This window comes from Narcine bancroftii, chromosome 5 (genome assembly GCF_036971445.1).
Source record: "Narcine bancroftii isolate sNarBan1 chromosome 5, sNarBan1.hap1, whole genome shotgun sequence".
Taxonomy (NCBI): Eukaryota; Metazoa; Chordata; class Chondrichthyes; order Torpediniformes; family Narcinidae; genus Narcine; species Narcine bancroftii.
This window is the reverse complement of record NC_091473.1, coordinates 223,451,536-223,472,345: the sequence shown is the minus strand read 5'-3', so window position 1 is coordinate 223,472,345 and position 20,810 is coordinate 223,451,536. Positions and strand designations below refer to the sequence as shown.

The 20,810-nt window shown below is 42.6% G+C and overlaps 1 protein-coding gene and 1 long non-coding RNA gene across 4 annotated transcripts; one reads left to right on the top strand and one right to left on the bottom strand.

The window, feature by feature from the left end:
- Nucleotides 1–944: 944 nt before the first annotated feature.
- Nucleotides 945–8,325, bottom strand: LOC138764943 (uncharacterized). 2 transcript variants are annotated; one of them, XM_069941420.1, is made up of 2 exons: nt 8,274–8,325; nt 945–6,503 (listed from the first exon to the last, which is right to left on the bottom strand). In XM_069941420.1, exon 2 carries the CDS (start codon nt 1,764–1,766, stop codon nt 1,095–1,097), a length of 672 nt encoding a protein of 223 aa, XP_069797521.1. In that variant the 5' UTR covers nt 1,767–6,503; nt 8,274–8,325; the 3' UTR covers nt 945–1,094. The 2 variants fall into 2 exon arrangements, with proteins under 2 accessions (XP_069797521.1, XP_069797520.1); XM_069941419.1 differs by lacking the exon at nt 8,274–8,325 and adding an exon at nt 7,842–8,267.
- A 2,503-nt stretch (nt 8,326–10,828) lies between these two features.
- LOC138762929 (uncharacterized) lies at nt 10,829–19,945 on the top strand. 2 transcript variants are annotated; one of them, XR_011357241.1, is made up of 3 exons: nt 10,829–10,976; nt 11,217–11,304; nt 19,416–19,945. It is a non-coding gene; the product is annotated as an uncharacterized lncRNA (long non-coding RNA). The 2 variants fall into 2 exon arrangements; XR_011357240.1 differs by lacking the exon at nt 10,829–10,976 and adding an exon at nt 10,992–11,082.
- Nucleotides 19,946–20,810: the final 865 nt, after the last annotated feature.

Sequence of the window (20,810 nt, the reverse complement as noted above, 5' to 3'; positions counted from 1 at the left end):
ATTTTGTGATTTTTACTTCAACCACGGTATCTACGGATTTTTGTGATTTACTTCTACTATGTATGAGATGTTGTCCACTAGACTGCTCACAAAACAACCTCTGTCCCTGCATTTTGTACACGTGACAATAAACGAGCTTAACTGGTGTCAATTTATGTTTGATGACACACCTAATGTACCTTGTGATGTTTAGCTATGTTAAAAGTGTTTATTAAAATAATGTTGTTGATGTTGAATGCTGTAAATGGCCATTGAGCCACTAGATGTCACCAGAGTCATTCATGCTTGTTTCAGTCTTTTTCTGATCAGTGAAGGATATCTAGATGGATAAAGTAAATGATCCTGGAATCATCTGCATAGCAAATCGCAAAAAGAAAAGGAAACATCGGATGCAGAAAAGATAAATTTAAAGTGGAAACATTAAAAATAAAATGCTGGAGCTGCCGTAATGGCAGCACTGCTGCTGATGTGGAGCGGGGAGAGCAGGGAGTAGAGACACAGCACTTCCCCTCTTCCCACAATCCACTGACCCACAAACAAACTCAAACCCCATTGGCCTTGACCCCACCAGTCAGATAGCCATTCCTCTCAACCACTGACCTTTGGGGCTAACGGTCCACTGAATTGCAAGGAGCAGGCCTTCAGAAGAATGTCCAAATTTATCAAAAAAAGTTACCATTGAACCAAAGTGCCAATATTAATTTTTATAAACATTTAAAAAAACATTTAAAAGTCTATAACTCCAAAAGTAAAAACTGCTTTAAACCAGAATATTAAATTTTTGAGACACTCTTCCATTGATCCATTTGTGAGCCTATTGCTTAGTGCTGTAGGTGTTTGTATGTGGCAAGTGCATTGCGAGTTTATAACCAGAGTAATTAAGTATTGGTTTGTAGCGGCAGCTACACTGCTACTGAAATAACAGACAACCAGACGGGTTGAGCTCAGTGAGCAGAATTGATTTATTGCAGGCTGCCTGGCTGGCCTTATACTCCCAGCCTGGACCTGGCTGAGAATCGCGTTGGGGGTGCTGACGGCGCCATTTTGCCCGGCTGCCCCACCGGATGTGTTACAAGCAGGGCTGGTTCGCCTGCCTAACGGCATGCCGCCACACAGCTCCCCCCAGAACCGGCACCGACGTCCTTTATAGTCGGGCGGTCTTGCTTCTTGGGCTGGGCCACAACAACTGGTTCGTTGGGGTCGAGGTATGCTGACTTCAGCCTGTCCACCGTAAGCAGTTCCCTCCTACCGCCAATGTCCAGTGTGAAAATGGACCCTGAATGCTGGATGACTTTGTACGGCCCTTCATAAGGCATCTCCAGAGGTGCCGTGGACGGGCTTCGCCGAATAAAAACATACTCTGCTGAGTGTAGCTCGCTGGGGATGTAAGATGCCTGTGTGCCGTGTCTGGGCAGCGGTGGGGGTGCGAAGGACCCCAACTGGGCCCGGAGGTGGGGGAGTAGTTCATCCGGTGACTGTTGGGTGTTGTGAGGTGCGTTGACGAACTCACCAGGTAGTGAGTCAGGATCGGTGAGGTGGGCCATAAGTGCCGACTTAAGGTGGTGGTGTAGTCGCTCGACCAGCCCATTGGCCTGCGGGTGATAGGCCATGGTGCGGTGTAGCTCGATCTCCAGCCTGTTGGTGAGCTGTGGCCAGAGCATGGGTGGTGAACTGGCTGCCCCGATCGCCGGTGAGGTGATTCGGGACGCTGAACCGGGCAGCCCAACTGTGCAAAAGCACTCGGGAGCAGGAGTCCGTGAAGGCATCTGGCATCGGGATCGCCCCGGGCCAACGAGTGGTGCAGTCCACCACTGTGAAAAGGTAATGGTTACCCCGGGAAACAGGTAAGGGCCCGACGATGTCCATGTAATGTGGCTGAACCATTCCTGGACGTGCTCAAACTCCTGTACGGGCGCTCTGGTGTGCCTGTGCAACTTGGACAGCTGGCAATGGGTGCAGGTTCTGGCCTAACCCGCGATCTGCTTCCGCAGCCCGTGCCAGACAAAATGAACTGCCAATATATGGCGTGTGGACCTGATGGAAGGGTGCGAAAGGTCATGGATATGGTGGAAGACTTGCCTGCACCACTGCTGGGGAACCACTGGTCATGGGGTGCCCAAGGAAACATCACACAGGATGGTGCCCTCACCGCTAGGAGCTGGGAGGTCCTGGAACCGCAGGCCTGTGATGGCAGTACTGAAGGCTCGCGTCTCCTCGTTAGACTTCTGGTCTCAGGTGAGCTGGTCGAAGTTGAGGCCGGGTGTCAGTGCGCAGATGGCCGATTGTTAGAGTGCATTGGTGACCACGTTGTCCTTCCCCACCTTGTGCCGAATGTTGGTGGTAAACTCCGACACAAAGGAGAGGTGACGCTGCTTGCGGGCTGACCAGGGATCCTTTGCCATGGTGAGTGCCTGAGTGAGGGGTTTGTGGTCGGTAAAGATGGTAAAAGTCCTTCCCTCCAAGAAATAGCAGAAATGCCGCACTGCCAGGTACGTGCTCAGTAACTCACGGTCGAAGGCGGTATACTTGTGCTCTGGTGGGCAGAGAAGCTGGCTGAAGAATGCCAGCGGCTTCCACTGTCCATTCACTTGCTGCTCCAGGATGGCGCTGACGGCTGTGGCAGAGGCATTGATGGAGAGCACCATATGCAGGTCGGTGTGTGGGTGGGCGAGCATGATAGCCTTCGCGAGGTCATCCTTCGTGGCCTCGAATGCCCTGCAGGCCTCTGGAGTTCAGGTAAGTGTTTTGTGTTTGGCTGCGATGAGGGCGAAGAGCGGCTGCATGATGCGTGCAGCACCTGGGATGATATGATATTAGAAATTGACCATACCCGCGAACTCCTGCAGTCTCTTGAGGTTGTCTTGGCGTGGGAACTCCTTGATTGCGGTGACCTTTGTAGCGGCGGGCGTGACTCCTTCGACTGTGATGGTATGGTGCAGGAACTGCATGGACTCTTTCCCGAACTTGCATTTGGCTGGGTTGATCATGAGGCCGAAGTTGGGCAGAGGGGAAAAGAGGGTGCGCAGGTAGGCCTTGTGTTGCACCCGATCCCTGCTGGCCACAAGGATGTCGTACAAGTAAATGAAGACGAAATCTCAGTCCCTGCCCACTGAGTCCATAAGCCGCTAGAAGGTCTGGGCGACATTCTTGAGCCCGAACGGCATGCGAAGGAATTCGAACAAGCCAAAGGGAGTGATGATGGCCGTCTTGGGTATGTCCTCGGTGTGCACTGGGATTTGGTGATTCCCGCGCACCAGGTCGACCTTGGAGAATATCCTTGTGCCATGCAGGTTGGCCGTAAAGTCCTGGATGTGAGGGATCGGGTAACGGTCAGGAACTGTTGCCTCGTTGAGCCACCAGTAGTCTTTGCAGGGGTACCAGCCGCCGGAGGCTTTCGGGACCAGGTGGAACGGTGAAGCCCAAGGGCTGTTGGAGTGCCCAATGATCCCCAGCTCCAGCAGATGCAAAAACTCTTCCTTCGCCACCTGGAGCTTATCTGGCGGGAGCTGGTGTACCTTGACATGGACCGGTGGGCCTTGGGTGGGGATGTGATGGAACATCCTGTGGCACGGTGAGGCAGTGGAGAACTGTGGCTTGAGGAGGATACGCTGGAACTCGTCCTTGGGCATGCTGATTATGGCCATCTGCGGCTGCTCTGTGCAGGAGGCGTTGAGGCGAACGGATGGAAGGTACGGGCATCTACCAGGTGCCTACCCGGAATGTCAACCAGGAGCCCGTGGGCAAGGAGGAAGTCGGCACCCAGGATGGCGGTCAGAAGGGATGAGATAGTGAACCTCCACGAGAACTTTTGCCGGCTGATCTGGAAGTGGATGGTCTTGTCTCCATACATCTGGATCTCCATTGCATTTGCTGCATGGAGGGGAGTCCTTGAGGCCGGTTCCTGGACTTGATGGCCGTGGCCAGAATGACACTGATCTGGGCCCCAGTATCGACGAGGAAACGTCGGCCATTGACTGAGTCCTGCAGGTAGAGAAGGCTGTGGCTCTGGCCAGCTGCCGCAGCCATTAACAGCGGCCAGTCTGCTCATTTCCCTGGAACGTGCAGGGCTGACGACACTTCCAAGCCTTGGCTCCCCAGCACTGGTGTTAGAAGCAAAGGCCCGGAACAGATGCCTTGCCTCTGGTTATGCTCTTTGTGGCCCCTGCAGGGACCGGGTGTTCTACCGCAGCGCAAGAGGAAGGCTTGGAATGGTCATGCCCGTGACTCGCGACCTGCTGGACTGCTGAACCCTCCGGGAATCGCTCAAACCATAGCTCTTGAGCCTTCTGAGCAACCTTCCTCAGGTCAGCAAAACTCTCTTGGGCCAGTGGCAGTAGGATGTCCTCAGGAAAGATGCACTCAAAAAGAGGACAGTTGGTGTGATCAGCCATGGTTGCAAGCATCTCGTCCATTAGCTCAATCGGGGACCTGTCCCCCAAGGCGTCGAGGTGCAGCATCCGAGCGGCACACCTGGATAGTCCAAGGGAGCTGGTGAGCACCCGCTTATCTTCCGTGTGTGGGTGTTGAACGAGGTGCAGCACGTGTTTGGCGGTGGCCTGGTTCAGGGCAGCAACCACATGGTAGAACCTGGTCGTGTCTGAGGAAATCTGGCAGAGGTGAAACGGAGCCTCTGTGTGGCTGAACCAGGTCTCTGGCTCATGCTCCCAGTAGTCAGGGAGCTTGATGGCTATAGCACTGACCGAAGGGTTGTTCATGTTGGGTTCAAAGGCATTTGAACCTATTGGGGTCACCAATTGTAGCAGCAGCTACACTGCTACTGAAATAACACACAACCAGACGGGGTGAGCTCAGTGAGCAGAACTGATTTATTGCAGGCTGCCTGGCTGGCCTTATATTCCTAGCCCAGACCTGGCTGAGAACCGCGCTGGGGGCGCTGATGTCACCAGGGCGTCACGTGGGTCCCCAAACACGGGCTTCTGAGCCCGGTGCCAAGGTTGAAGGGGAAACCCCCAAAGGGGCTGCTTTGGCCGGCTGCCCCGCCATGTGTGTTACAAGCGGGGCCGGTTTGCCTGCCTAACGGTGTGCTGCCACAGGTTCTCTATTTCGAGCCCCACAAGAAAAACAAGACAAATGGACCTCAATGGTCATTATACAAAAGATCCATCTTTTTAAAAAATGTTCACCTGCTGGACACCTGATATTTGAGTGTTATTGTAGGAAATGCCAGAGGAAAATAACTCTTCAGTGTTTGAATTATATTCACTGGATTAGTAAATTTCCCAGAGAAAAGGCAAGAACCTGGACGTTTGATGCAAAAAACGCTGAAACTCTTAAAAGCTTACATGGAGAGAGAATGTAATCAAAACTGGTAAAAGTTAAACACATACTAAGATATTGAAGCAAACGTAAGTGGGATTAAAGGTGAGAGTTTAAGTAGAAGGGAGGAAAAAATAAAACCCTTTGGCCCACCAACTCCCCGCTGTCCATAAAACACCTGTTTACACCAATCTTTACATTTATCCCACACTTTATATTTTCATTGCATTACATTTTTTCCAGATTGTACTGCTCATCTCTACATTAGGGACAATTAACATCGCAATTAGCATAACGTATCTTTAGGATGTGGGAGAAAACTGTAGCAGCTGAGGTAAACCCACACTGTCACAAGGAATCTGAGCAAAGTTCATATAGACAGCACCCAAGGTCAGAATGGAGTCTGACTCTCTGGTGCTGTGAGGCAGCTCCACCAAGTTGTACCACCAAGTGACATTAAATGACACAAAGGTTGATAGTACAAGGTGACAGAAGGTGTAAAGGGGCAAGTGAAGAAATCAAAAACAATCGAGAGAAGACATATATTGTAGAGAGAAATGGCAATCTGAAATTACAACAGGAAAGTCCTGCACATGCTGGAAATGAAATCAGAACATGCTGGACATCCTGACCATTTGAAACTGTTCATAAAAATCTCCGTAATGTGCCTGTTTGAAAGATAAGATACGGTTCATTGAAGTTATGTTGCCCTTCATGGAAACAGAGGAGGAACAGTTAATGCTTTGGACATAATCCAATCAAGTCACGTCAAATCAAGTCATATAATTGCACAAATACAACCCTATGAAACAGCATTTTCTGGTCCTCGGAACAAAACACACAGACACACAATCAGACATAACACACATACAGACAAACGATATCTATGCAGATTCATAAATACAAGTAAATAAATAAATATAGTTTTGCTCCAATGAGAGTCTCAAATGGTTAATGAGAGCAGTTCCTTTGGTCGTTCAACATTCTCACTGCCTGTGGGAAGAAGCTGTTCCTCATGGTGCTGGCTCTGATCCTCCTGTATCTCTTCCCTGATGAGAGCAGCTGAAAGATGCGATGTGTAGAGAGGAAGGGGCCCTCAATCTTCAGACAATTATTCTATTAGATCACATTGGTGGGAAGGAGGGAAACTCCAGTGATCCTCTCTGCCACTCTTAAGGTCCTGTGGATTGACATCCGATCCATTTCTCTGCAGTCACCGTACCACACTGTGAAACATTAGGAGAATTAGATTAAATTTAACTAGAGTGTGGCTTTCTATTGCTGTCTGGAGGCTCTTGCTAGAAAGTGTGTCTGGTGGAGTAAAAGATCAGGAATAGGCCATGTTGCCTCCAAAGGTAGTTGAAACTGGGGAATTTGGCAGTTAAAAAAGTCAACTTCTCCAAAAGTAAATCTAAATTTATTAAAATTGCATTGTCAATAGTCATGAAATGTATAGCAGTAACATGGAAATCTGATTCCCGACTTCACATTGATCATTGGAACATGGAAGTGTAAAGTTGTATTCCCCTTGAGAAGATTACTTATAGTCTTAGGAATAGATACAGTATGTTCATCAAAATTTGACAACCTTGTTTAGATTACTTAGATGTTCAGATTGAATAATTTATTTTGATATCTGTCAGCCCTTTATTAGAAATTTAATGCTTTAAAAATAATGTGACTCTAAAATGTTGAACCTTGCTCCTGTTAGTTTTTCTTTTCTATTTTCTTTCTTTTTATCTCCCTCTATTCCCTGCTGCATGCCCCTTTCTAATCTTGGGAGGGGACGCTGGGAGAAGAGGGACTCTCCTTTAATTTATTTTCAGACCTTATGAATTTTTAAAAATGATTTTATATTCAATGTATTATTGTTACTATATTAATTGTCCTATATTCAGTATTTTCTTAAAACTTAAATAAAATATTTAAAAAAAACAAAATAAAATAAAGAGTTGAAGTCCAGGGCCCCTCACCACCCTCTTTAACATTAGAAATATGGCCAATCAGTTTTAGCAGTGGAGAGTTTGCAGAACTCATGCAATCACAGTCAATCTTCAAGAGAAATACTTCTAAAAATATATTTTTATGTCTTGGGAATAAAATTTGTTTGAGGGTGCACTACTCTGTGTATGGTGATGGGGCTATTGATCTGTTCTTCAATGGCAACCTCATAACTAGATTGTGATCCCTATTCTACATTGGATAGACGGGGCTTAGACTGGGAGATCACTTTGATGAGCACCTCGGCTCTGTCAGCTGCAGTAGTGTGGATCTCCAAGTGGCCACCCTTTTCAATTCCTCATCCCATTCCTTGCTGACCTATCTGTCCTTGGTCTCAAACACTGCCAGACTGAGACCACCCACAAATTGGAGGAACAACACCTCATCTTCTGACTGGGCACCCTCCAACCAGAAAGCATTAACATCAACTTCTCTGGTTTCTGTTAATCACCCCCCCCCCACTTTTTCTTCCCCCTGTCACCTTTCTTCCAGCTCTCTCTCTCTCTTCCCCCTCCCCTCCTTTTCCCTCTGTCTTCTTTCACAGAGCCAAAATTAATTCTCACCTCTCCTCTTATTGTATCCAATTGATGCCTTTTGTTGGTCTGGACTTCTCTCACTGCAAGCCTGCAGTCTTTATTCTGATGCCTTCCTGTTCTTTGCTTACACCATGAAGAAGGACCCAGGTCAGTAATCTATCTTTACCTCCTATGGATGCTGTGAGACTGGCTAAGTTCCTCTAGCATTTACTATAACATAGGGATCTGCAGACTTTCATATTTCACACTGTTGAACTTATTTCTCAGGGAATGCTTACAAAGAAGAATACTGGCAATGACTTCATAAAAATATACCTACAAGGGCAAACTTTCACTAAGTAATTAAAAATGTACTATTTTAATTGTAATTCTATTCAATTTAAATTCTCATAAAAATCTAATGGAGTTTTGAAAAGAAACAACAGGGAAAGAATGGCAGAAAAGGAGCTAATCAGATACTTTCAGAAGTGAATGGTGATCCTCCCACAAATGATCCTGCTATTAGTGGTTGTCTATACCTAATGACTCATTTTGCAGAGGGACAGGTTCACATGGCATGACTGTGTAACATCAAGCATCAGAGAAGGCCAGGCTGTACTCATCCTTGACCCTTTCTGATCTCCAGCTTCTGTTGTAAATAGCCGTCATAAACTGTCTGATAAGCGTTGGATTGTAATCCATCATTCAACTTCATTATCTGTCTTTTTTGTTTGTGTTTCTTCATTGTAAACAACCCGTATCCAGACTAAAGCAATATGACTCCTGCAGTGCTACCTCTCTGCCGCTCCTATTTATTTACTCAGTGACTATGGTAGATACCAGAGTTCTGTCCTTGATGACTTCTCTTTGCTCGGTCTTGTCCTGTTTTCCCTTCAGCTTCTATCTGGACATTTCCACTTAAACACATTACCACCTATCAAACCTGAAGGCAGCTCTGGACTCTGTCCAGGGCTCATTAGTGGACACCTTCTTAACAGAAACCGAGGCAGCTTAGTCCAGGTTCCAGTGAACTCAAAACTGCAAACCTGCCCATTAATGTGGGGCTAGTCAGTTGAATGCACAAAGGTACAAAGAAGGAAAGAACAGAAAATAAAAAAAAATTTCAGAATCAGAATTAATTGTCATGAACATGTTTTGCAGCAGCATTACAGGTGCAAATATTGCTATAAATCACATTAAAAATGAATAAATTAGTGCAAAAGAAGAGAAAGCGAGGTAGTGTCTATGGTTCATTGTCCATCAGAAATCTAATGACAAAGGGGAAGAAGCTCTTTTTGAACATAAGAACATAAGAAATAGGAGCGGAAGTTGGCCATCCGGCCCGTTGAGCCTTGCTCCGCCATTCAATGAGATCATGGCTGATCTGATGATAGGCTCATCTCTACCAACCTGCCTTTTCCTCAGATCCTTTAATTCCCCTACTATGTAAACATCTATCCAACCTGATCTTAAATATATTTACTGAGGTTGCCTCCACTGCTTCAATGAGCAGTGAATTCCACAGATTCACCACTCTTTGGGAAGAGCAGTTCCTCCTCATCTCCGTCTTAAATCTACTACCCTGAATCTTGAGGCTATGTCCCCTAGTTCTTATCTCCCCCACTATTGGACCATTGTGTGTTTGTCTTCAGTCTCCTGTACCTCCTTCCTGATGGAATCAGTGTGAAGAGGGCATGGCCTAGGTGGTGAGGTTCTTTAAGGATCGAGGCTGCTTTCTTGAGACACCACTTCTTGTAGATGTCCTCGACGGAGTGAAGACTGATCCCCATGAGCTTGCAACTCTCTGTGATCTTTTCCTGACCTGTGTATTTCAGCTGAGTCTTCATTATTTCTCTAAAGCTGTTGGAATATTCTGAGCAGAGAACCAAGACCTTTGTCCCTCTGAGGCACCAGTCTCCCTTTGATGTCACTTTCCTTGTTTGTCATTGTGGTTGCTCATTCATACAAAATGGATACCAATGTCATATGTATCTTTGGCAGTAATATCTGGTGACACAAACAAAAGTTGAGTTTATTTTGTCACGGAATGTGCACAGTTGGATGTTTGGGTTGGTAAAATAATATTTGCTGCAGGAGTGCTGTACTGATGTTGATGTTCATTTAAAAGTCATTACATGGCAGTGTTAATAATTATCTTTTTGTTGAGAATCATTATTGAAATCTTACTCTCTCTCAGACATACATCAGAGAGATGGTCAGCTGTTGATTACTTATTTCATGATTTAGAATAAGCTTCTAGCCATACATCTTGCATGTATGTGTGGGATTGGAATAGTGAGTAGACCTGGCAACAAAAACCAAAGCAGGGCTGCAGATATTAATAGGGAAGGTCACAATGGGAGGGTCACAAGTCTGTTAAATTTCAAATGTGCAGGAAGGTTTTCATTTGGCACCAGGGTGACATGCACCTTTGTTTTTAACTCACTCTTCTGATCATATCTTGAACCAAGCACCCTTTCAACCAGAGCTCACATGAAGTTTAAAAATCAAATTATCGTTACTGAATGAAGATCTACCGGACCAATGCCTGAAGAGGGCGCACAAAATCAGTGAACCGGTGCGGACTCGAAAGGCCAACATGGCCTGTTTCCGCTCCGTAAATGGTTATATGGTTACATGGTTATATGATGTTATGCAAACCCTGACTACATCTGTGGATGGTTTCTAATCAGTTTTACTAGAAGCAGTGGGAACAATGGGGAATTATCCCGGAAATGGGCCCTTTTAAATGATTTCCTCCTTTGCAATAAAGAAGAGCCATACTCTCCCCCCAGCATGAAGGAACCCTTGCTTCCCCTTATTTCAAAGAGATTAGCGACACTCTTTCAATCTGACAGTGTCTACCAAACACAATACTTTTACCACCAATAAGGGCAAGAGCAGCAGATGGCTAGAAACACCACTTACAGGTTCCCTCCAACTTGTGTGCTATCCTGACTTGGAAACAATCTGATGATGAGTGATCACTAAGTTAAATACAACATTTGATTCTTTATCTTTGGATATAGGGTACAGAAAACTGAAGGCCTGCACCTCTCAGTTCATGAATGGTTGCTTTCCAATGGCATGAAGGCTCTTGAACCTCCCTTTGTTACATGGACTGCTCCAACACCACATAAATGTCTGTCCACACTATTGTTACACCAGTTTTCTTGGGCTATGGTAACTGAATATTTATGATCCATCTTTTATATTTATTATCTCTTAATTTAAGGTTTACTTTTTTTTTACTTTACAAAATCTCTGGCTGCAGCAAGTAAGAATTTTGGTGAGCATGTATATTGTTCAATATGTATGACAATGAACTCACAATCATTAGCGCATTAACATGATTGAAGTTGATATTAGTGTGAGAAGGAGGAAGATGAGTTTCAAATCATAGTTTTTTAAAATCTTAATTAGGATGAAGATAAATTGACTATGTTGGAGTGAGCAAAGTATGATGAACTGGGAAAGATCAAAAGGACAAAGTAGGGATACAAAGGAAGTGGTAAGAAACAAAAAAAAAATACACTAAGGGTAAAGTACTTGTGACCGTGTATCGAGGATAATATTGACAAATGTTTATCAATAGATGATATTTTAATAGAATAAAGATCTTTGTGTAATATGAAGTCCTGAAAGACTGGTGTGGATGGTTTTATGATTTCCCAGCTATTATTGCTAACTCCAGCCCTGTCCAGGGACTATTGATTGGGTGGGAACCAATTCTAATTTACGTAATATCATACATTTATAATGATTTATTGGATTTAAGATCAGCCACAATGGCTGGAATTAAAAATGATTGAGAACGTGATTTGAACATAACATTTTCAGTTGAAGATTGAAGCTTGATTAATGATTCTTCATTTTGTGCAAGGCACTGTTTATTACAATTTAAGGTGGTACATAGAACACATATGTCCAAACTTAAATTATCCCATTTTTATGCAGATATTGATCCACTATGTGAGAAGTGTAAAATATTTGAAGCTTCACTGAATCATATGTTTTGGGAGTGTGCAATTTTAGAGAGATTTTGGAAAGACACCTTCCAAACATTATCAACGATTTTTAAGATTAGTATAGAACTTTGTCCATTAATTACTTAGTTTGGTTTTTCATGTGAGGCAGATACACTTCTGTCTGCATCTCAGGAGGAACCTTAGCCACATTGATCGCAGACGATCAATCATACTGAAATGGAAAGATGACTCTTCTCCTACTCATACACAGTGGTCACATGATATAATGTCCTATTTAAGCTTGGAAAAAATTAGATACAACATTAAAAATAGAAAGTTTAAATTTATAAAGATGTGCTATTCATAGAATACTATCAAAGAATTTTGTATTTTGATTCTCTGTCTGATGTCTGGAGGTCGCCATCAGATTCACAAATTGTCCTTTTTTATATATAAGGTAAACCTTGTTTCGGGGGAGGGGGTAAATTAGATTTAGCTTTTAGGTTTTTTTTGTTTGTTTTCTTTTTTTTTATTATTTTTATCAATTTTTATTTGGCTTAACTTGGTAAATATGGGTTTAACATAGTTATTATAGACTAATTAATTACTCATTTCTTATGTGGATCAAGGAACTGTTTAATGTAATTCCATTAATTTTTTAAATATATGCTTGTATATTCATGTGATGACTGGTTATGTGTTTTGTTTGCAAGTTTATATGTTAAACATTAAAAATATTTAAAAAAGGAAAAAAAAATGTCCTGCACCTCATATTGGTAGGGCAATGTGAGCAAAGTGCTCAGTCTGCCAAATAGAACTAATCCTAGGATTAGAGAAGATTAAAATAACAGCGCAGAACTCAATTGGCCAGGAATGCAGAAAGTGGTAAATGTACTCAAATTCATCATGGACTCCAACCTCCCAACCATTGCAGATATCTAAGTGAGATGCTGCCTCAAGAAGGCAGCCAACATCATAAAGGACTCCTATTACCCTGGTCATTGCTACTTTTGGGCAGATGGTGCAGAAGCCTGTAAACCAGCATATCTACGTTCAAGAACTGTTTCTTTCCAACAGCTTTCCAATTAAACCTCCCATTGGTACACTAATCATGATCTACTCTGACACCATAAAGGGACTGGCTGCATTATTGCAAGTTACCATTTTTGCACTGGGATTAATATGAATATTTATTATCAACCTATTGAGAGTGTTCTGTCTGGCTGCATCATTGTGTAGTATGGAGGCAGCAAAGCATCTGACAGGAAGTCCATATGGAGGATCATTTAAACAGCTGAAAGGATCACTGGGGTCTCCCTTTCCTCTACAGATGACTGGGAACACTGTCTAAACAGGGCTCAAGCAGTTAGTGGAACGTCTTTACAGTGCCAGTGATCAGGTCCATGGTTTATATCCTGTGCTGTCTTGTACATTCTCCCCGTATCTGTGTGGATTTTCCATGGGGCTCTGGTTTCCTCCCACCATTCAAAAACATACCGGTGGTGTAGGCTAATGGGATGTAAATTGGGCGGCATGGATTTGTAGGCCAAAATGGCCTGTTACCATGCTATATGTCTAAATTTAAAAAAAGACCATTTACATCCAGTGGACAGTATCTTCAACCCACTACTATCAAGAAGTTACAGGAGATTCAAAATCAGGACTGCAAGGCTGGGTATTAGCTTCTTTCCACAGGCTGTGAGATTGATGAACAGCATCCTGCAAGTGTGAAAATCATCCCAAATATTTATTTTGATTATTTCTATGATCATTATGTTCATTGTATTGTGCATTTTTGTCCGTACAGTATGGTCTGGAGAGCTGATGTTTCGTCATGTTGCATATGTACAATCAGATGACAATAAACTTGAACTTGATTTCAAGTCAAGTTTATTGTCATCTGATTGCTCAAGTACAATCCGATGAAACAACATTCTCCAGTCCTTGGTGCAAAATATGCAGACACACAACCAGACAAACAATATCTATATGCAGGACAATTATAAATGTATAGAAATAGATATTGCTTAGTACATTTGAGAGTTTGGATGGTTAGTGTGAACAGTTCCTTTGGCTATTCAGCCTGGTGGTGCTGACTCTAATACTCCCATATCTCTTCCCTGACAAGAGCTATGTGTGGAGTGGAAGTGATTTTGCACACTCTTTCAGACAACAATCCTGGTAGATCCCATCGATTCTGGGGGGAGGGAGACCAGTGATCCTCTCTTCCACTCTTATGGTCCTGTGGATTGACTTCCGATCCATTTCTCTTCAGCAACCGTACCGCACTGTGATGCAGCCGGCCAGGATTTTCCCTATAGATAATGGTGGCTGGTAGCCTTGCCTGCCTCATTCAGGAAGTGCAGTCGCTGTTTAATTAGTTTATTATTTTAGTTTTTCTTTAAAAATACTCGTTCGCTGCATCAAGTAAGAATTTTGGTGCATATGTGCATTGTAAAATGTATCTGATGATAAACTTATTATCTGTAATCAATCATTGAAAGGAACCCAAGTTATAGGATTTATCCACAGTGAAGACAAAGCAAAGGAGAAAGGGGACAGGAACTAAATGGAATTTAAGAAGACAAAATTTTAGCCATTCTTAAAATCAAAAGAGAAAAGATGGTTTTAACCAATAGTGATAATAATAAAAGTTTTTCATATTAGAAATCAAAAAGGAATTAAAGATCACATATGTCTGCTGAAAATAGTTGGGTCACCCACTCTAGCTCTTTGGTTGTGGGTGAAGTGCTACACAACAATTTCACATCAGTCTATGCACCTGTGAGTGAAGTTTTATTCCTTCTCCTCAATGTTCAGCCAACAAGGATCAAAATGCCGTAAAACTGACCACTATTGTAATATTGCCTGTGAGCGTAGAGTCATCCAGCTCAGACCCTTGTCCATGCTGAGCATCAGGTAACTGCCAATATGAACTCATTTACCAGCATTAGTTCATAGCCTTCTTTGCTTTGGCAAATCAAATGCTCACCTAAGTAGTTTTTAAATACTGTGAAAGAACATGCTGCCAAATAATAAACAGTATATTCCAGATTCCAACCTCCTGAAGTGTTACAAATTCCTCATATGTCTTCTCACTCTTTTAGTCCTCAACTTAACTTGATGTCCTTTGGTCTTCGTTGCCTCCAAGATGCTGAGACTTACTCTCCATTCTATGCCCTTCATATTTTTGAACACATTTATCAGTTACCTCTTGGCTTTCTCTCCTCCAAGAAAAACAAACCCAGCCTATTTAGTCTCTTCACATGAAGTGAAATAGTCCAATCATGGTGACATGATGGTGAATCTTCTCTCTGCACTTTGTCCAAGTGCCATTACATCCTCCCCATAGAGTGGTGACTGGAGCCAGTTAGAAATGTCCTTGGGGTGCCTCACTGCAAATTGTTGATGTTGTGGTTGAGGTGTTCTGTTTTGAATTATAGCATGAATATTAAAAGAAGTAGTAACATCCCCATGGATGGAATAAGAAATCATGAAATAAATAGGTCTGCAGGCCCACATGACATCTACCCATAGGAGATAAAATACTGGGAGAGGTGTTTTGTCAGCTGGTATCTGCAATGATTTAATAGAATTAGCAGACTCTCTCTGAAAATCAGCTCAGGGAGATCTCATTTTCAAAGAAAATAATCAAGGCGAGGTAACAACTGACCATCCAGCTTGATATCATCTTTTCAAAATTCTTGGAAGGATCCTAATTGGTACTCTTTGATTGTCAGGGAAGAGGGAACTCTCAGCATTGCCTTTTGTAGAGCCATCACTTACAATTGAATTTTTTGAAGATCTTTAATTAATTAGTTTTTTTATTAGACATATGCCACGGTAACAGGCCCTTTTGACCCACGAACAAATGCTGCCCAATTACAACCCAATTGACTTACAACCCCAGTTTTAAGGGTGGGTGGAAACTGAAGCACCCAGAGGAAACCCACACAGACAAGGGGATAGCACACAAACTCCTAACAGACAGTGCAGGATTTGATCCCCAGCCGCTGGTACTGTAACAGCATTGCACTAACTGCTATGCTAACTGTGCCACCCTTATTTAATCATTAATTAATTTAATTATTGATTAAATGGCCACTTTATTGCTTTTGAGAAGCAGGTTACTTCACAAAAATGGAACCTGGTGCATTCACTGAGAGCTTGAAATTCTGGCCCAGGAGGTAATTGTGCAATTAAAAGGTTGTAGTTAATGCTTGTGATTCAGCTTGGAAACACATTGCCCGTGCGCACTGTTGCCATTGAGTCAGCCCTCAGTACCTGCCAGTATGATCATTAAGTTTGCAGATGATACTAAAATCTGTGCAAAGTTGGAGCAATTAAAAGTTATAGAAATTACCCCTTCAACTTATGTGTAGAATGAACCATGTTGCTATTTCTCTATACCTCAGTTTATGAAACACTAGACAAAAGTGAATATTTACCAAGTCTGCACTTTCAGTATGTAAACCGAATAAGAATCTACGAAAATGGCCAATCCAATCGTTTTGCCAAATATGTTAATGATACATTTAGGGTTCTGTGAATCTTCTGTTTATTCCTATTACAATATCAGTCACATGTTAATCCAGCTTTAGTTGAAACTATGATTAAATTCACTATTATTTTTAAGTCAAAACTAAGCATGTCAGGCAAAATAAAGGAGAGGAAACATACTGACATTAAATGTTTTTCCTGATAGCGAGGACTCCTCTCACAGGCCTTCTGAAAAGTCAGAAGAAGGGAAAATGATCTTAAACAGGCGGGTGTCAGCCTGCTTTTTCTGCACAAGATTACTCATCATCATTATTAAGGCCACTATGTCACATGTGAGATCTCCACTTTCACCCACATATGAAATTATTTTGCATTGCTCTGTTCCTTGGTGACACAGAAAAGACAGGCCTTTTCAGCCCCTTTAAGTCAGGGGGGTGGGGGTAAACAGATCAGAGGGCACCATTCAAACCTCACACCTGAATTCTCTGCCTGTGGATATCAAGGTGATGACCACCCTGAACATTGCAGCCTCCAGATAACACAGTAAATGGGGAAAAATAAACTGTATTAATAGGCTCCCTTCAGAACCCAGAGCTCTCCACGAATTCCAAGGACTGCACTTCCTGATCATAGAAGTTGTGGCTGGCCATGAGAGAAAGTCTCCCACCACGATCAACGTGTATGTGAACACTTGTCCTGCATATTATTGTTTGTGTATGTGTTATGTCTGGTTGTGTGCCTGCGCGTTTTGCACCGACTGGAGAGCACTTTTCATTGGTTGTACTTGTGGAATCAGATGACAATAAACTTAACTTGTCTTGACTTGACTTGATGTATATCTGGAGAGCCTGTCTGACTCTGTCTCTCCCTACATCTCACAGGATTGAAGGTTGGGTGAAAAGGGCTATCAACTCCTTCCTCATTCTGTGTCCTGATTTTCCACATCAATGGTTTTTAAATGTATATTTGTTCTCTCTGTCTCCATCTGGTGATCAGGTCCCAGCAGCATGACTTGGAGCTGAAATCCCTCACCTACAATTTTAGCTGTTACCAAGTTAAGCTAGTTGGATCTGCCTTTAATTCCCATACCTCAGCCATGGGGTAGGTTCCTGGTCACTGAGGGAGTAGGGGATGAGGTAAGGATGAGAAGCAGCAAGACAAGGAGCCACATGCCTGTGTGATTCCTCATGAGATTTTTACTCAAGAATCCATTTATTGTCATGTGCACAAATTACACAAACATCTTTTTCTTTTGTTTGCCCTGTAAAAGCACACAAAGATTTTTTATCTTGCAGTTATAGGACAGCAAAGCATAAAAGGATCTGTAATAAATTTGGACAACCTGTTAGACTTCACAGTGAGTTGTCCTTCCTGATACGCATTATCTCTGTTCAGACCTAAATTTATTATTTAAAATGTAGATATACAGCACTTTAATAGGCTGTGCCACCCAATTGCCCTACAACCCTGGCTGTAGACTGGGAGGAAGCTGGAGGCTTCGGGGAAGACCCATGAAGAATGTACAAACTCCTTACAGACAGTGCAAGGTTTGAACCCTGCTCCCCATTGCTGGTGCAGTAACAGCGTTGCACTAACCGCTATGCTAACTGTGGTACCCCAAAATCTGTTTGATAAAACTAACCAGATTTATAGCATAGCACCACTCAAAACTCTCTCTATAGTTTATTGAAAGCTGTTGCATTGTTAGTTCTCCAACAATATTACACAACTTTTAACTCTTAATTAACTATAACCTTGACTCCCATGTAATTAGCACTGATGCTGGAAGCAACTCACCCTGATTTTGATTCTATTTATAGCTTCCTTGGGCTTGGGTTAGCTCTCACCTAACTCTGATAAAAGAATCGAGCTTGTGGCAATTGTATGATGTCACTGTCACCCATTCTGATTGCCCCTTCAGTGTCTAGTTTATCCATCGTGAGCCCATGCACATAACTCACTAAGTCCAATTAACCCACTCATGGCATCAACTTCTATTGAAGAGTTGTGTAACTCTGAGTGTTCACCACCTAGAGATGTTGTTCATGCTCTACTGATGTTTTATGGACTGACTACAAAATTATTGTAAATAGACAGCGTCAATGTGCTTATGAGCTAATATTGTTTGTAAAAGAAAGAACTTTCTTCATAGCTTCTTCATGTCCCATCTCCTTTTAAAAAAAGTTACTCATAAGAAAACTCATAATCTCTTGTTGAAATTTGATCAATTTTTGACCATTATTGGTCAAGCAGGAGCTACATACACTCCTTCCTGTAGGTTTGGAACCCACACTTGAGGTTTGATATGCTGGCATTATCTTTTGCTCCCTATTCAACCTCAAAGGTTTTTTTTCAATATGTGCTTGAACCAAGGGGCTGCAATCATAACATCTACATTTTTAATTCATGACAAAAGGTCAAATCAGTTGGTTCATATTTCCTTTTGTAACTGGTCACCTGATATAAAAATAAGGCAAAAAAAAAAGGATCTGCTTTTCCAATTTCTGTCCCTCGCCTGTAGGCAGATAAGCAGAGGTTATTTTTGGGTTCTTTATTTGTATCTACAGCATTTTGACCTTTTAGCGAAGATATATCATTGAAAAGTAAACAGCTACTGAGGCTGAAAATCTGAAATAAAAACAGGAAATGTTGTGGATATAAAACAAGACAGGCAGCAACTGTGAAGGAAGAAACTGATGAAGTTCCGATGAACAGTGATTGACCTAAATTATTAATTTTATTTCACCATTCAAAGATAATTCATTAATTGAAATGGTGTCACTTTACTAAGGATTTCTAACATGTGATTATTAGGAATCTTTTAAGGGCCTGCAGTGATTGAAGTGTCAGCATTTGAGACATACATTGTTAGTTGTCATTCTCCTTGAAATGTGTCTATTGTCTTTCTTGAATTTCAGCTATTTCTCCACATGTTCAAATATTTAGCAATATTATAGGATTAGATTTGGTGGAGCCCTGGAATTATCGGTTAGAATACTGTTGTTCAAATATCTTTTGAGTAATGCTATTTGCTTTATTACTACAACATGTCACCTAAGGCATAGTTAGTGCTGGGAATTTTAGAGGAACACAATGCCTCAATGCAGAAACAATGACCATGAATGTCCTTGTTAATACCAATTCATTTTTGCAGACAAATTTGGTGAAGTCGATTACTGATAGAATTTGAAGGTCCTCCTCAACATGACTTGACTAGAAATTAATAAAGAGACCACCTTCATTGTACTTGTGCAATCCTGATGATGAATAAATTTGAACTGAACTGAACCGATTGAGTGAATAAACTCATTCCATTCAACCATCGTACGTCAGAAATGCGTCAATTTATGTGAACGTTGATATGCATTTCATCTGTCAAAGTTTATCCTCAGTGATGATTCAGGATCTATGAATGGGAAGCACAGCTCACCATTTTACCGAGTGATTTGGTTGCCAAGTCGACAGACCAAATGTACATACCATTAACTCTGGCCTTGTTAAATGCATAGAAGTTGCATGTCCTTGATGAAGGGGAATGGAAGAGAATGCATTCAATATGTTTGCATCTACAATTGGATTATTGAAACATGACTAGAGGAATTTAAAGATTTGTAATCAATAAATGACCCCAAATGGCCTGTCAAATTGAGTTTATATTAATGATAATAAAGAATTGTCAAGTTACCCGGTGTGATTGCCTTCCAGCTTACATTTCTTGCCCTAATAGTATGATGCGGTGGCATCCTACTACGGTGCATCTCAGAATATTCTTGCATTTACTGGCCCTCTCATAGTTCCTTTGAATTCCAGGTTCCAGGACCACAGATGTCTTAATGGATGATCACAATTAGCCTCAGGAACATCTGGCTGGTAACAGCAGGATCATGAATTGAGTGACTGCAATCTGGTGTACCTGACTTGGGGGGTGGGGGGGGGATTGCACTTTCATCCTTCACGCCCTGAGTGTAATGTTCCTGGGACCATTTGGTCAATGGACTGCATCATCACACAACTGGCATTAAAATATCAAGACCCTGTGCTAACATTGATGGCCAACTCCTGCTTCGTCTTGCCAAATTTCTCCCAGTTGTCAGCTCTCCATTTGGATAGAACTGCCAGAGCTCTGATTGGAATGGCTTGTAACCACACAGAGCTGCATTGGCTTCCAATTGTGTTTCGTGAAGTTGAAACCTGATCCATCAGTAAAGTAGATGTGCTAATACCAGCTGGCACATTAATGTCTTCCACTTCCAGAAAGGATGTTATATGATCCTAATTCTGTATGAACTGTGCAGTGTTAGATATTATTCTTGCATTATGAGGATTCCACTCCTTTCTTGCAAATTCTGAGTCTCTGTCACATCTGCCCCCATGACGAGGTCATTAGAGATGTCTTCCATCTTCAAACAATGTGGCTTCCCCTCTATCACTATCAACTCACTAGATGACCTCATCCGCATATCCTCCAATACCTCTAGATCTGCCCCCAACCCCTACGTGCAACAAGGACAGGATTCTCCTTATCCTCACCTAACATCCCACCAGGCTC

Coding starts and splice junctions, on each gene's coding strand:
- LOC138764943 (XM_069941420.1), bottom strand. CDS start 1,766: ATGCCTTCACGGACTCCTGCTCCCGAGTGCTTTTGCACAGTTGGGCTG.